The sequence below is a fragment of the Ipomoea triloba genome, chromosome 8 (genome assembly GCF_003576645.1).
Source record: "Ipomoea triloba cultivar NCNSP0323 chromosome 8, ASM357664v1".
Taxonomy (NCBI): Eukaryota; Viridiplantae; Streptophyta; class Magnoliopsida; order Solanales; family Convolvulaceae; genus Ipomoea; species Ipomoea triloba.
This window is the reverse complement of record NC_044923.1, coordinates 2,523,320-2,539,687: the sequence shown is the minus strand read 5'-3', so window position 1 is coordinate 2,539,687 and position 16,368 is coordinate 2,523,320. Positions and strand designations below refer to the sequence as shown.

The following is a 16,368-nucleotide window of genomic DNA, read 5'->3' as shown; positions in this document are numbered from 1 at the left end:
TCAAATGATATTACAGTTGTGTTCAACTGATACCTGCAACTGTGTTGAAAGGAACTGCAGTTCCACATACGGAATGGAGGCCGTTGAACTGATACTGCAGTTGTATTGAACATACTGCAGTTGCGTGGGACAGAGGCCGTTTCATCCGTCTGTTTTCATTAATCAAAACGACGTCGTTTTGATAGCGCGATCCACATTAAAATTTGCAGTATCAGACACTATATCCGGTTGTCTTAGTAGAAACCCTATATCTACTATTCGAAAGTATACACTGAGTAAGTCTCACATTGTGACCTTAATCAACAAAGAACCACAACAAGGTAAACCAACTTAAATTGTTCATAACTGACCGACTCAAATTAAGGCTAATAAACCGATCCCACTCGAATTGAAAGTTACAAACTTTTCCTATACAAGAAATGATTCATAATGTCAATGGCTTAGTATTGAATGCTTATCAACAGTTCCCTATCATTCAAGAAGTGAAGGGTTGTACATTTGTTCAAAAGTTTTGTACAGAATAACTATAAACTACAATCATTTCCCAAACCAAATAACAGCATATGAATCCTAGGAAGATAATCAAGATATACATGTTTTCTCAGACAACCTTTGACTGCACTTTAGGTGAAAATGTTTGTAAAACAGACAATATATACTGCTGTAGCCTTTTGGTCAGGCTGGGGTTAGGTTTCTGTATGCTACTTATTAACCATTGATAATCAGACACTGCCTTGTCCGACAATGGCTCCAGAAATTCACATTTTGTCAGGATATCGGGGGGAGGGACACCAGCTACGAGGTTCGTTTCGAGCTTAGGCTTGCCTCGTTCACGATCTTCAGAGACTTGTATTGGGGCTTTGAGCGCGTATGGAGTTGCTCCCGGGATGACCTCGTCCTTGAACGGTGATTCTCTTTCAGCTTGCAGACAGAATTCTATCCACTGATGCAGTAGCGGTGAAGGCCCTCTCACTCTCCCCCCGGTTTGTTCAGATGCAATTCTTGTGGCAGCCGGTATCGCCTAAATCACAAATTTTAACATGCTTCTTGGTGAATATTAGGATAAAAGTTCGGCTTAATATAAAGGAAAGTTCTTGGATTGACCGGGTGTAATTTTTTTGGGTGACGAGAGGAACCCGCAATCACTACTGGAAGGTGTGCAATAAACCCTACTTTATGACCCTAGCCAGTAAACGACCATGAGGAGGTAAACCAGCCCAGGTTACCCATAGTTGACCGGTCCAAACCAAAAAAGCCAACAGGCCGCTCCTGCTAGGAGTCAAACTTGTAACTTTGTGGTTACCAAGTCAACAATCTGACTAATTTGGCTGGGGTTGCCCCCGAGATAATATTTAAGTTCAAGAGAGGGAGGGAACGGGCAAATTGCAACAGGAATGAAGTTTGTGCATCGATTGCTATGAAGCAAATAACGTCTATTCGAATGGAGAGAGAGATAGGGAGAGATGGTTTAGAATGCAGTAGAAAACGATTCTGAACATACCCAAAAATCTGCCCATAGACTTGCACCGGATTTTGGAACAATTACTGCAATGTTCGACATACGTTTTGCAGCAGGAAGAATGTCGGTACTCCATCCAACGGCTATCCATACATCTTCAACTCCAAAGGCTTTAAGATAGTTTTGACTGTCAAATAGCCGAACCTGCAAAGAACACATAATATGACGAGAAAAAAAAAAGTTGCACCAAGAACTATATGAAATATGATAAGCCTCGTGGCCCTCGTCCATCTTGTCTCATCTGTTACCTGTTTAACTAGCGATGCAAGATTCTGCTGCACGGCATTTCGCCCACCAGTAACTTCAGAGTCAAAATCTTTCGTGTTATATGATGCCCCCATATACTTCAAAACTGCACCAACAATTTCTCTCGGTGAATCGACCATTGAAATCTTTCCTGCGAGCTCAGGCCGCCATAAATCATCCCAGTCCTGTAATTCGACTTACAAATAGCCAGCTAACTATAACGCATTTTGCAGATCAATTTTTGCAGAGTAAGAGAATCTTAATAATACCATTATTAACAAGCATCGAATATCGAATCTTTTAGAAAGTATTTACGACCTAGATAAATAGAAGCCTTAAGATAACTTGCCTTAATAGGAGCCAAGTTACGCTTACGGAATTCTCTTTTCTTATAAGCTATCACAATGCTTCCCCATCGGAAGGGCGCGGACCATATCCTCCCTTGAGAATCGAGTTTCCCTTCAGAACTCCTGCGCAAATATACCTGACATTATTTAAGTCAAAGGGAGCTTCAAAGGGGTCAGAACGAAAACGCATTGCAGCAATTAATTGAAATGAAATTTGTAAAAGAAAGTGCAAGCCCTAAAAGCGCCTTGTTTTCTACTTTACAACCATGTCACAAGACATTTGAGTTGCGACTCATTTTATAGATGGCACCACTTAGCAAGCAGTTTTGTTTTTTAGGTCTAATAGTTTTGGGTCGGGAGTTGAAATATAATCCAAAGACGATGGCTCAAATCACGTCTAAACTTCTAAAGAGCAGTGGAAAAGGGCGATTAAGAACAAAAAAAGTTTAAGAACTGCTTACAAAGTAGCCGAAATAATTGGGAACACATTTTCATCTCTGTTTTAGGTTAGGTACTAAAATTCAATGCATCATATCGTTTTTACGAGTCCAATGGCAGATAAAAGTCTACACAAATGCTGCCCCTTATTATACAAAATAAAACATCTCTCACCTTCCATTTGTCACTTAATCCATTAAACCAATCTTGGTCTTCTGCCCCTTGCATTGGCTCGATCAAGCCATTCTTAATGGCAAAACTAAGCCACGCATCACCAAGAGCAATAACATCGGCCGCTGCAGCAGATTTTGGATTGAGAACTCCTTTCTCAAATGCTGTAGAAAGCTCACGAAAGATATCCTGAAGGCTACGGCGAAACTCAGGGCGTACTTGCGCTCTCTTTCCTTGAGAACGTATAAAATCCTACACGTTTCGAAGAGTAGAGCATTGTTCTAATCAAATGCAAATCAATTTGTAAAACGATGGCTATGAGTACAAAAGGAAGCCAATAATTGAAAAACGGTATAGTACCAACAAGTAGAAACATTAACAAAATTAAAAATTTTTAAAAGAAAAAGAAAACAGAATCATAGCTACCATTCCTTCAATTTATACTTTGTAAACTGAAAGCTTCCTAAGGACCCTGATATAGGCCAAAAGCAAAGTGGGATCAAAGTAACTTCTATTAATAAAAAACTAAAAGCTACTCCGTACATATCATACCTTGATCCATACGGGAGGAAATGAGTTGTTGAAGGAAACAATTCTTAGAGGAACCGTTAAAGCATATGTCTTCGACTTCCATTTCTCGAATTCTGCTTGGAGTTCTTCATCATCAAATTCAACAACTTTTTTTGTTTGCCTCCCTTCATCATTCTCTACATTATTAAAAAAGCAACTTGAACCATCACATTTGTGAATTTTCACTGTAAAATGGTGCAAGGTGGACATAAAACATAAACTATTGTTCTTTGTTGGCTTGCTTTCCTGTATCATAATGGCAAGTAACAATAGTCCAGTCTTATAAGCACCACTCAAAAAATAGTGCACTTTCTAGTGCTTCTAGCATTCAAATTACATAGGGAACTGTTGTGTATGTCTCATATATGTACTGGAGGATCATATTTAAGGTTGCATATAAATATGATGCTAGTAACATGATGTTCTACCATCACAATTAACAAATGATAACTTCGCTATCTTGGACCACATTGCGTAAATCTTGTATTCTTTATTTTCTGCCATTGTTTTGGATTCCAAAATTACTAGCATGGCATTGTTGAGCATATAATATATAAACATAAATGTGCATCCAACTATCCGCTCATATATATTATATACAAAACACGCCCCTCACGTGCTCGAGTCAATTACTTTTTTATGGGCTCAAAGCAACACGTGACCATAGTCTCTTTTTTTATCAGTGAGGCGAAAATTTAAACCCTTACATTTGGCATGAGTTGACTCTGATACCAAATTGAAGCATATGCTCCATCTCAACTAAAAACTTGAAATCTTGATAGTTGGATGGACACAACTTACTTTTAGCTGAGATGGAGCACATGATTCAATAGGCACCAGTACATTTAGTTGAGAAAAAGTAGCAATCTTTGCATACAAAATTAAAATATCTCCAGCACCCTTAATTCAAAGGCATCCACAGGCCACAAAAATTGCAATTTTATTATTCTTAACAAAAAGAGGGGGGCAGGGGGTTCTACCTTGGGGTTTAGAGTCCTGAGTATGAGCCTCGGATGAAGCGACAGGGGGAGCAACGGCGGCGCGAGCGGAGGCCGAGAAGGAGTGAAGGGTGAAACCAAGAGTGAGTAAAAGGACAGTAGAAGCGGCGAGTTGCCGGAAAATGTCGCCGGGTTTCAGCACCCTTGCCGCTGGTTTCAAGTTGCATTGAACTGGAGCGCTGAAAGCCTTAGTGCAGAGATTTAATCTTTTGCTGAAACGCAGATGGTGGGAATTGCGGAGGGAGAGCAGACTGAGAATTCGGCCATCACCGCCGTTTGGATAATGGCAGAGTAGATTGGGCGCCGGTGAGAGTGAGAGTACCATTTCTAAGAGAGAGAATGGCAACCAAATTCTTCATCTACAGAAATGAAGAATTTTTAAAGCATTAACAAAATTCCTTTTCTTTTTCTTCAAGAATTCATTATTTCAACAAAATAATAATAATTATAATAATTATAATTATTACCTACACCTACAAATGACAAATCTAAGAGCCAAATAAAATTAGATTCTAACAGAAACTAAAAAATGTTGATTTAATTGTTTGAGGAAATGAATGGTTCAAATTATTTTGATTTTATTAATTTATTTTATCCTCTATTAAATCATTTAATTTTTTTTTAAGTATCATTTAGTTTTTCTAAATACTTTTACAATTCTATTAATATAAACTTTTGTAACAAAATACTCCTTTAACTATTTATTATTCACAAAAAACAGAGTACAATCACTGTCCAAATGTGTGTCTTTCTAAGTAGCCGAGAAAGTCAAAACAACTCTCACATAAAATCGAACTTGAAACCTCTCATGTACAAGAAAATTGATGGTGCAATTTCTAAGATGTCTGTACAATTGAGAAATTTACAAAAATAGACATACAACAACAAAAGCATTGTATTTCAACACTGGGTATTTATTGGGAAGACTCCTCCTCTTTGGCTAATTTGATGGCAGGGGTTTCTTCTGTCCTTTCCACATAAGCTGAGGGAAACCACCCAGCTTTGCCATTGCATTCTCCTTCAGACCATCCATTAGGAGCTACCTGTTAGTCCCAAGTGAACCAAAATGTGAGGTTATTCTCGTCAAAACTCATTTCACCGATCATCATATCTAGCAAGTCGTCACTTTAAGTGTAGCGGAAATGTTATGCCATCGAGGGTGAATGGGTGATGTGCATGAAATGAAAGTTCTGGAGTTCAACAAAACCGAGCAAATAATAGGCGCTACCTATTAGTCCCAAGTGAACCAAAAACACGAGGCTATTCTTGCTAAAAACTAATTTCACCAAAAACACGAGGTTATTCTGGCTAAAACTCATTTCATTGATCATCGTATATAGTGGCGCTAAGTACCTGACGGACGACAACATAACCATCAACTTCAAGACTAAGTTCACCATCAGCTTGAGCGTCAAACGAGTGTAAAACCTTGCAAGGAAAACAAGTTAAGAAGCGTAAAGGGTAGGAAAGAGAAAGGAAGCTAAGACTTGAGAGGAAACGTGAACGATTTTTCCTTACCTTTGCAATAAAATAATCGCGATTTTTAACATCTTCTCGTTGATGCAAAGATCCATTTGAAGTCATTTCATGTGCCTCTCTTTGTGGAGTCGATGATGATTGTAGCACAGGCTCGTTTAATTGTTCTTCTATAACCATCTACTCCAGCAATGTTAGTTTAGTATGCCAGTTATAATCTTTTGTTTGATTTGAATTATTAAAAAAAAAAAAAAAAAACCGAGAAAATGTACTGGTAGAACAGTATTGCTAAGAAACTATTGAGTAAAACTCGAGAAAATGTATACAAACCTCAGAATGTAGCTTCTCCAATAGAGCGATGACACTTCGGTGATAAGATCTTTCAGCATCCACCTGCCAGCTGAAACTAATTTAAGATACGATAATAACACCAATTTTTCAAACTCAGAAGCAATGCCCCGGGGGATGAATATTCACCGTACTTGTGTAGGTAACAACAGATAAATACGGAGTAACTATTTGGCACAATTATCTTACAAAAAATAGTCCATTGCTCATTTGTTCGGGGTACTTTAACTACACAAATGCTAGTTTTTCACGTGGCTTGCAAAGTTCGAATTAAAACTTTAAAGAAAAAGGAAATACCATCGTTAGAAGCTTCTTGTAAGTTGTCTGCTGCTGCTCCTCCTCTACATCAAGCATGGCCTCCGCAGCTTCCTTTCCAATAACCAACATGGCGGATTTAAGATCGGTCAATCTCGCTTCGGCATTTTTGAGCTTTACTAAACTCTCGGGAGAAGCATCTCTAAACTTTGATTGTCGTCTTATTACTTCAGAAGCCTGAGAAAGAAACAGGGAAGCAGCATATAGATACCAAGTTTATGACCCCAAAGACGGTGTGCAGATTTTCAGCCGAATTCGAATATTACCTGGGTTTCAAGCTCCTGGCGCATTTTGTCATAACGGTGAGTCAAATGACGAGCATCCTCTAAAGGAGCACCATTGATTAATGCACGGAGCGGCTCAGAAACCTATTGGTAGATTGAGTGTAATACAAATGCAAGGAATTCAGATTTCAGAATCTGATGTTTAAGCATATTTTTTTTCCAACAAGATAGTAAGTAAATCCTTACACTAAATTGATGTTGTTGAGCATATAATATATAAACATAAATGTGCAATCCAACTATCAGCTTAAGCTTTTAGTTGAGATGGAGCACATGCTTCAATTTGGTATCAGAGTGACAATTCAAAGGAACATTATGAAGCACAACATTTCTAGTCTCTTGCTATTTGTTCCTTTTATAGTTTTTCCTAGACAGGGAAAGCTCTTGCCTATAGTCTGGTTGTGAATTGTGAAATAGTGAGAACCGGATCATATTTTTCACATGAGAAACCATGGGAGATAACGAATAGTCCCTATACTCTTAGACGAGCCAAGATATAACCTGCTTTCCAAGAATCCCGATCATCGTTTCCCTTTGGTCTTCCATTGCCGCATGTGAAGTGCCAAAGATTGAAGCAGCCCTTGCAAGGGGAGGAGCATCACTTGCATTCTCAATCCCGTATTTGCAACAATCTTCAGCCAACTTTCTAGCTACATAGTTCGAGTTGAAACTTTCATATCCACGCCATATAATTCAAGCAAGATAAGATACGACAATAAATCCACACACCTATTTGCATTTGCTTTTTGTTGGTCGCAATATATCCTTCTATGCCGCGAACAATATCCTTCTGAAAGTGCTGTGGAACATAATAACACATATATAAAACCTTCTTCAAAAATTAGCTCTAAGTAGGTTGAAGTTGAGTAAGAACATTCATTTAACAGATAAAAATCAGGAGAGAAAATCACTAGATAGCCTCGAGCAACATTACCTTTGCGGCCCTGGTGGATCTGTATAAATTCTGAAGTTGTTGATGACATTGCAGTTCAGCTTCATCCACCATCACGGCTTCATGGCCCAACTGTCCCAAGTGCCTCAGAATTGTCTAACAAAAGAAAGGAACACTGAGACATCAAAAGAATTGTCATAGACTATTAGAATCCAAGTGAAGTATGCAGCGCGCTATTAAATTCAATAATTTCATTTTCCAAACATGTAAATGTTCGGCTGATCTTCCTGATTCCAAGCAGCATTTGAAATAAATAGCCACCGGAACTCGGGGCCTCATAGAGCCTTGGACAGTCCAAATATGGCTCAATTCGGGATACCTGTCTAAATTTCAATACTATGGTCTTGATAAAGCCATGTCATTAACTCTAACTTTCCATTTATGCAGGCATTCTTTCATCTCAATACACTAATGCTCTTCAAAAGTACTGCCAAACGAGAACTCAAGATGACAAGATTACAAAAATGGCCTAATCTGGACTGGGATTCGAATCATCAAAGCGTCTCACATTGAGACATCTGTCAATCAACTAATCAAATCAATGTAGGACAGGACCCAAATCCTAAGCTTGGCCAATGCTTACCTAAAATATCAAGAAGGCATATATATTCACATTTTTACCCACAAAAGGCGAAATTCCCTAACTCGAGCCCCACACCACAGCCAACAGGATGGTGGAGTATATACAATTTTTTACTTGAATTTGTCATATATTCTGAGTATCAATTCTCCATTCTCCAAAACAATTCTCCTAATATAAACAAATCAACATTCATATAACAGTCCAAACTCCAAAGTGCTCCATTCAAGGATTTTACAATCACAAACATTCCAAAGAAAAAAAAAACAGCAGAACATTGTAAACAAGCAGAAATCTGCAAAGGGGTTCCCAGAATCGAATCAAAACTCAGATTGAACGCACTTTCAGCCAAGAAACCGGCACCCCAAATAACAAAATCGAGCAAACACTTGAAAATCCCAGAAAAGTTTCGATTTTTACTATGAATACCTGCTGTTGCTTGGCAACTTGCTCCCTGAGTTTAGTTGCCTGCTTCTTAATAGCCTCCATTCTCCCCTGCAAAATTCTTGCTTCCTAAGAATATCAGCTGTATCACATCAACCACTCAATCAAAGATGAAAATAAATACAAGAACCAATAAGGATAGGCAAAAAGGAAATTGAAAAGGCGCTTTTACAGATGTGGAATCTGAGGTGTTTGTGTTGTCGCGTTTGTTACAGGTAAAGTTAGGTACTGCTGGAAAATTCTAAAGTATTATGGAAAAGTACACAGAAAGGGCTTGAAGAGATGAATTGCTGTTGTTGTCTGTAGCGCATATACGGCTATGGTGGTGATGATTCTTCATTATTTCTTCGTTATTAATGAACTGCCAGGTTTGACATACATGGACTACTTTTTTTTGAATAGAGAATATATTTTTATTTTTTAGTCCACAATTATTAACCCATTCTTTTTGTTGAAATTTTATTTTAGGGTATCCATTTATCCAAGTTGTCATTTTTGGTGCATATAAACGCTATAGCAGATTATTCACCTGGAATAATCCGTCATTAAAAATGTTTTTTTTTTTAATTTATGGTGCACACAAATGTGTGGATCATGGCCCATGAAATAATGATTGAGTACAATAGTCGATGTATTATTTTTTGGGTGATGCTGAAAATTCACAACCACTATTTCAAAGTGTGTATTATATAGAACTTGCTCATATGTAATAACTCGCAAACTACCCAAGATAAGTAAATTGCATAAAAAACTCTACGGTGATGAACTCGACTGAAAGGTTGTTGGCAAGTGTGTGTATTGTTTTTGTTTTTATATTATGTCATATAGTTGTCAACATTAATATATACATGTGATGTATAGAAAAGGGTAAGAATTGGTGACATTAGAATTGAACCATCAAATTAAAGGTTTTTGAAGGGGAAAGAATGATTTTATTAGGCTAAAGAAATTAAGGGGGTGTTTGAAGAGCAGGAAAATGACTTCTAGAAAATGTTTAAATGAGTCATTTTTATAAAATATTTTTACTTTCGGTGTTTGGTTGCATTATAGAAAACTGTCTTGGTGTGTTTGATTCATTTTATGGAAAATGAGCATAATTATTTATAATTTTAAATATTTAAAATATACAATAGTGGTGGTAGTGGGTGTGTGGTGATGGGGGTGGTGAGTGGTGGTGGGGCTGGATGGTGGTAAGGGGTGTTGGTGGTGGAGGTGGGTGGTGGTGGTGGTAAGGGGCCGGGTGTTGGTGGTGGAGGTGGTAAGAGGTGTTGGTGGTGGAGGTGGGTGGTGGGATAGTGAGTGGTGAGTGGTGGGGGTGGTGATGGTGGTGGGTAGTGGGCGGTGGTGGCGGAAGTGATGGGCTGCTCCACTGTTGCAAACGGAAAATGACTTACAAAAAAGGAGAAGTTATTTTTCGGAAAATCACATATATTTTTCATTGACTACACACCTATTTTTCATTGACTGCCATTTTTTCCTGAAGCCAAACACTAAAAACTTGGAATGATATATAGAAATCATTTTTAAGATTTCCAAATACACCCTAAAGCGTCACTCATGACGTCATTCTTGAAACTACTCTCACGGACATATCTTTAATTTGGGTATAATAATTCATTAATTTGACAAAGATAAGAATAATGGCTCAAAATGGGGTTAAAATAAATTCAATAATTACATTATAGTTAATGAGTAGTAATTAATTGGGTCCGTCATAATTATATTATCGATCGAATAATGCAAGCCGCTTTTTTTTTTTTTTTTTGGAATATTATGTTTGAAAAAAGAAATTAAGTTCAATACTATATTGGTAGATATATTACTATATTCTAGGATATATTACTATATTTTAGGATATTGTACCCCCGACCTTTTTGGCACGTTTCTAAATTAATAGATTTACTTTAGAATGATCTTTACATTTATTATCTGGAATCGCAATATTAGATATGCTAAATATTTATGCATGTGTCGTTGATTAGTTTGACGTATATGCATGAGATTGAATTTGCCAACCGATATTAAACTATTCAGATAAAATTATACTCCATATATTGATATATTCAATATAATTTAATACCAAAAAAGTGATACAAACAATTTTTTTTTAAAGTTGATGTTTCGTAAAAAAAAATGATGTTTCAAAAGGAATGGCTGAGTGTGAGGAGCATATGATTATTTTATAAGAAGGTCACAAGTTTAATTGTTACCATTTTTTTTTGGACGAGTCCGTCACACATAATTTTTTTAGTACAGTTTACCACTCTTGCGTGATTTGTAAGCTATTAAACATGGTTAAAGTTTATGCAGTATATACTCTTAGACAACATGCACATATTACATCATATGATTATAACATCCTTATTATAACTTTATCACTACAAGAAATCTTACATATTTAAAGGCATTACAAAAAGTGTATGCCACTAAATATAATATTTCACATCATTATATTTAACATCATCACTATTCAGATTAATATAAGTGATTCAAACTTTTCTAACATTTAATGACGAAATTTATAAGTTCATTTGATCACTAAAAATTCAGCATTGGTGATGTCATATACTTGTATAGTATGCGTCAGCGTCACTAACAACTTCTATTTTGTAATAGATTTAAAAAAAAAATAACGCCATTCAAAGTGTATATATGAAATAATAATAAAAAAATTAAAATACATTTTCTTTAATTTATGATGAAGTTCGTAGTCTTCGAATGTGCACAATTAAATCAATCTAAGTTGACCATATTGACTCAAACCAAGAAAACTAATAACTATCCAATGAAACGAGTGATGATTTTTTGCGACTAAATTTGTTTTCATTTAACAAAAAAACTTTCCTAACGTTTTAAAATAATGGTAAATGCTAACATTCTTAGGTCGGCCATGATGGAGGACATGCATATAGCAAACTCTAAACTCAATTTTCTCCCGAACATATATATTAAGAATAAGTTTTTGTAAGATCATTTTATGTAAGATGCAATATTTTTTAACTAAAATATTATAATATTTTATGAGTCCATAGATGTACAATATATTTTGTGAGGCAGTTTCATAGTAGACTTACTCATATATTTATTAAATTTCTTATATATTATTACAATCAACCCCACGCATGTATTTGACAAATCATGCAACAAATACAAGTCACGCAGACCACAACGTAACAATATATTTGAACCTATATATATATATACAAAAACATGCACATGTTACGCCCGTCACCTTTTTTTTCTAATACCTACTAATATTACATTTTATATTTATTTATTTATTTTTTGATTTTCTAACGTCATTACTGACATATTTCTTTAGACATTGAAATTTATTTTGGAGTTCTAATAATTTCTGATACAATTCGGTACACCAAAAAGGTATATATAAAAAATGTCAGATTTTGTGCCTCTTACCATAATTCCCGGCTTGACAGCTGTCTAGAATAAAAGAGTAAGGGATATTTTTGTCCATTCACATTCCGAAACCCTAGAATTTTTCGTGTATATATAGCCTACCCTAGGCATAGGCAATAATATATCGCATGGCAAAAGACAATCCCCAGCGGCTCATTTGCTGCCGAAAAACAAACGGCAATGAGCTGTTCCGTTGAAGACCAAACAACGTTGTACGACAACGTTAGCCGGTGTCGGCCGTCATGGTCAGAATATAATGTTCCAACAACTTTGCTCCACTGCCTTTATAATGATTAATTCTGATTTTATAATGATTAATTCTGATTTTCCTTCATTGCATTGTTTCCAGGGCTTTGATGCAAAGTTACGAGATTGGACCTGAAGGGGGGAGGACTAATCTCACACTACGTACTAGAAGTGATGGGGAATTGCATGGGAAGGACTTATATATATATGTTTTTTTATTTTTTTTTAATTTTTTTATTTCCTCTACTATCTCTTATCCAACTCATCTTGTTTGTCCTACAAGGTGGAAAAAACTTTCTCAGGAAGGTTGTTCTAAACTTGATTCAAACTAGAAAGATGATGACCAGTTCAAAACAAAAAGCATGATTATTGACAAAAAAAAAAAAAAAATTCGACCACCAAAGTGGAGGTAAATTATTATATATTTTTGTTAATGTTTGAAATTTTTTAACCATCTTAAAAATGTGGTAAAAAGATTTTTAGAATTTTGTTTCATTCACTTTTTAAATATGGTCCAAAACACATGGTTTATCTAAAAATTAAATCATACACGCACTATCATTAATGCAAAGAATTAAATTTATTTATAATTCTTAAAACCATATCTTTATTAGATTTATAATATTTGGTAAAAGAAAATTTGACCACCAAAATCGATAAACATTAAATATAAAATCAATTATGTGAATGATTTAATGGTGTTTCTAAATGTGGAAACCGATTAATATTCGCACGATACAAAATCATACATTATCATTAATGCAAAGTACTATATCTATTTATAATTTTTAAAACCAAATCTTTATCTTTATTATATTTATTATAATATTTGGTAAAAAATTTGACCACCAAAATCGATACAAATTAAATATAAAATCAATTATGAGAATGTTTTAATGGTGTTTCTAAATGTGGAAACCGATTAAGATTTGCACGATACAAAATCATAAACTATCATTAATGCAAAGAATTAAATCTATTTTTAATTCTTAAAACCATATCTTTATTAGATTTATAATATTTGATAACAAAAAATTAACCACCAAAATTGAAAATTAAATATAAAATCAATTATGGAATGTTTAAATGGTGTTTCTAAATGTGGAAACCGATTAATCAATTATTGTATAATCTTAATTGGTTTCCACATTTAGAAACATCATTAAAATATTTTCATAATTGATTTTATATTTAATTTTTATCAATTTTAGTGGTCAATTTTTTTTTGTTATCAAATATTATAAATTTAATAAAGATATGGTTTTAAGAATTATAAATGGATGTAATTATTTGCGTTATAAGTATATTGTGTATGATTTTTTATGGTGTGAATCTTAATCGGTTCACATTTAGAAACATCATTAAAATATTTCCATAATTAATTTTATACTTAATTTTATCCATTTTAGTGGTCAATTTTTTTTGGTTACCAAATATTATAAATCTAATAAAGATATGGTACTAATTAAGAATTATAAATGGATTTAATTATTTGCATTAATGACAGTGTATGATTTTATATCGTGTGAATTTTAATTGGTTTTCACATTTAGAAACGTCATTAAAATATTTTCATAATTGATTTTATATTTAATATTTTTATCCATTTTGGTGGTCAATTTTTTGAGTTGTTACCAAATATTATAAATCTAATAAAGATATTGTTTTAAGAATTATAAATGGATTTAATTATTTGCATTAGTGATAGTGTATGATTTTGTATCATGCATGCGAATCTTAATCGATTTCCACATTTAGAAACATCATTAAAATATTTCTAAAATTGATTTCATATTTAATTTTTGTCCATTTTAATTATTTGCATTAATTGGTTTCCATATTTAGAAACCGTATTAAAAATTTAATACATTTCTATAATGGCTTAAACGCCGACCACTCACCGAAACTATAAATAATACGATAAAAATTTTATAGGAAAATTAAACCAGTCTGGTCATAGAGGTTTAATTTATAGCAATATAATTTATTGCATTACTCCTTCCACCATAAAAGTTTTCCGATGACCATGCGAGCAGTGGTGAAGAAACGCAAGATTGAGAGGAGGAAGGAGGCGTTGTTCAAGAAAGCGGAGGAGATTTCTGTGCTGTGTGGATCGAAGATTGGGATTGTGATCGTTAATCCGACAGAGAGGGGTCCAATTATTTGGCCGGAGGTGGAAGCGATGACGAAGATATTCTCGATGTTTATGGAGGTTCCAGAAGAGGAGAGGGTGAAGAGGATGGTGCTTCATGAGGAGTATATGAGGGTTAAGGTTAATGAGGCAATTGGGAAGATGAGGAGGTTGGAGGAGGAAGTGGAGAGGAAGGAGATGAATGTGCTGATGAAAGAGGTATGCAAAGTTTTCCCTTATATTAATATTATTATTATTATTATTAAAATAATAATAATAACAATAATAATAATAATAAGTATTTACGTGGCTTAAATTATTTAGGTTGACTAAGACCATTCTCAATAGTCTAAAATTTTTGAAGAGTTTTTTTTTTTTTTTTTTACATATGTAATTAGGAAAGAGAAAATAGATATAAAAACAAAAAACAAAACAAAACAATTTATTAAAAAAAGGAAATCCTGCCAGACATGCGCTCAGCAGGCGCGTGCAAGAGCTGGGCGCATGTCTGAGCTTCAGACGAGAAAATTGCAGTTTCCTTCCCAATTATGTGGATCTACAAATCTGATAAAAATTTTATATTTGCAATGAAGTCCCAAATTTTTTTCTCATCCTCTCTCATCCACCTTACCCATTTTGCTTCAAAAATTATCCAAAAATCATTCAAAAATCATTAATGTGGATGGTTTAAGTATTATTATTTAGTCAGCATGAGGTAATTGATTACCTTGATAAAATGTGGGTATATATAAACTCTTGTTTCTTAGTATTCAGTTCACGACTTATACATCATCTAGAGAAGTGAAAAAAACACTTTTTTTGTTTACCATGATTATGTGATTACAGGTGATCGCCGGGAGAAGAAGCTTAACGGAGATGGATGCGCGGCAGCTTAAGGGATTGTATGCATTGGCTGATGACAAGATGGTGGAGCTGGAGAAGAGGAAGCAGGATTTTCCGGCGACGGAGAATGACGGCGGTGCGGCTAGGAATCACCGCCGTCGTGAGAGGAATCTTGCACCGGTCGCCGCCAATTCCGGCGGAGCCGACGGTGGCGGCTCTTACTACGTCCCTCAGCCGCCGGCACCGGCTGCGGGAGAATTGCTCCCTGCAACATGGTTCGTCCCGAACATGGCGGCTCCGCCGCCGTCTCCGCCGCACGGCGGCGCCGGAGGCGGTGAGGGGAGCTATCATCAGCAGCAGATGTTTTTCTCATTGCCGACTAACAATGGCGGCGGTAATTCTGCATCGGCTTATCATCATCAAGTTCCTAATTTGAATCAAGATTGGATTTACAATTTCTTCCCGGGGTCTATCTAAATCCAGTCGTCGTATTTATCAGCAATTAATTCATTTCATGTTTCTTAGATTTGTTTGAAATATGTTGTCGTTTTTGTGTGTTCGTTGTTCCTGTTATCAGTTTGTCGTATTGTTGTCTTATGTTTTATGATTCCAATCTAGTGTTTCTTAATTTCCTTATTTTGATTGGTATGCATGGATTCTACTTATGCTATATTAATTAATATAATTTATTTCTCTTTTAATTATAATTGCATTTATTACTTTTCCCCAATTGTACTTGAAGTGACTATTTTTACGTACAAATAATTCGTTCACAATTTAAAATCAAATCTACAAATATAGAAGAATATATATTTAATATTTATACTAATTGATAGATTGTTTTACCTATAAAAAGTTGTAAATTTAAGAGTGCGGGATATTTGAGTACTAACCATATAAGTAATAAATAATACACACATATAAAGTTATTATATAGATGAACCAAAAGTACTTTTTTTTTTTTTTTTGTAAGACCAGAAAATGATATTGTTCCCTATCCCTAATCGAACTTACAGATTTAATATCATATATTTAATATTTTA

At 34.9% G+C, this 16,368-nt stretch overlaps 3 protein-coding genes across 10 annotated transcripts; 1 reads left to right on the top strand and 2 right to left on the bottom strand.

The window, feature by feature from the left end:
- Positions 1–420: 420 nt before the first annotated feature.
- Positions 421–4,652, bottom strand: LOC116027498 (spermidine-binding periplasmic protein SpuE). The gene is made up of 7 exons (XM_031269187.1): positions 4,272–4,652; positions 3,274–3,428; positions 2,725–2,973; positions 2,115–2,249; positions 1,768–1,950; positions 1,502–1,663; positions 421–1,021 (listed from the first exon to the last, which is right to left on the bottom strand). The coding sequence occupies exons 1-7, from the start codon at positions 4,612–4,614 to the stop codon at positions 602–604; spliced, it is 1,647 nt and encodes a 548-aa protein (XP_031125047.1). The 5' UTR covers positions 4,615–4,652; the 3' UTR covers positions 421–601.
- Positions 4,653–4,962: 310 nt separating this feature from the next.
- LOC116027499 (SH3 domain-containing protein 2-like) lies at positions 4,963–9,042 on the bottom strand. 8 transcript variants are annotated; one of them, XM_031269189.1, is made up of 11 exons: positions 8,861–9,041; positions 8,674–8,757; positions 7,647–7,760; positions 7,442–7,511; positions 7,214–7,362; positions 6,695–6,796; positions 6,411–6,605; positions 6,096–6,158; positions 5,808–5,945; positions 5,643–5,717; positions 4,963–5,332 (listed from the first exon to the last, which is right to left on the bottom strand). In XM_031269189.1, the coding sequence occupies exons 2-11, from the start codon at positions 8,731–8,733 to the stop codon at positions 5,204–5,206; spliced, it is 1,095 nt and encodes a 364-aa protein (XP_031125049.1). In that variant the 5' UTR covers positions 8,734–8,757; positions 8,861–9,041; the 3' UTR covers positions 4,963–5,203. The 8 variants fall into 8 exon arrangements, with proteins under 8 accessions (XP_031125049.1, XP_031125050.1, XP_031125048.1 ...); XM_031269190.1 differs by having other exon boundaries at positions 8,674–8,739; XM_031269188.1 differs by having other exon boundaries at positions 8,952–9,021.
- Positions 9,043–14,630: 5,588 nt separating this feature from the next.
- On the top strand, positions 14,631–15,819 carry LOC116026675. The gene is made up of 2 exons (XM_031268026.1): positions 14,631–14,701; positions 15,329–15,819. The coding sequence occupies exons 1-2, from the start codon at positions 14,645–14,647 to the stop codon at positions 15,800–15,802; spliced, it is 531 nt and encodes a 176-aa protein (XP_031123886.1). The 5' UTR covers positions 14,631–14,644; the 3' UTR covers positions 15,803–15,819.
- The last annotated feature ends 549 nt before the right edge of the window (positions 15,820–16,368 follow it).

Bases quoted from the DNA above. Each gene is read 5' to 3' on its own strand.
- LOC116026675 (XM_031268026.1), top strand. From the start codon at position 14,645: ATGAGGAGGTTGGAGGAGGAAGTGGAGAGGAAGGAGATGAATGTGCTG. The intron at 14,702-15,328 runs GTATGCAAAGTT...ATGTGATTACAG, and splicing joins TGAATGTGCTGATGAAAGAG to GTGATCGCCGGGAGAAGAAG.
- LOC116027498 (XM_031269187.1), bottom strand. From the start codon at position 4,614: ATGGTACTCTCACTCTCACCGGCGCCCAATCTACTCTGCCATTATCCA. The intron at 2,974-3,273 runs GTATGATATGTA...CGAAACGTGTAG, and splicing joins TTCCTCCCGTATGGATCAAG to GATTTTATACGTTCTCAAGG. The intron at 2,250-2,724 runs GTGAGAGATGTT...AAATAATGTCAG, and splicing joins GATTAAGTGACAAATGGAAG to GTATATTTGCGCAGGAGTTC.
- LOC116027499 (XM_031269188.1), bottom strand. From the start codon at position 8,999: ATGCGCTACAGACAACAACAGCAATTCATCTCTTCAAGCCCTTTCTGT. The intron at 7,512-7,646 runs GTAATGTTGCTC...TATGTTCCACAG, and splicing joins GATCCACCAGGGCCGCAAAG to CACTTTCAGAAGGATATTGT. The intron at 6,159-6,410 runs GTATTTCCTTTT...TTCAGCTGGCAG, and splicing joins ACAAGAAGCTTCTAACGATG to GTGGATGCTGAAAGATCTTA.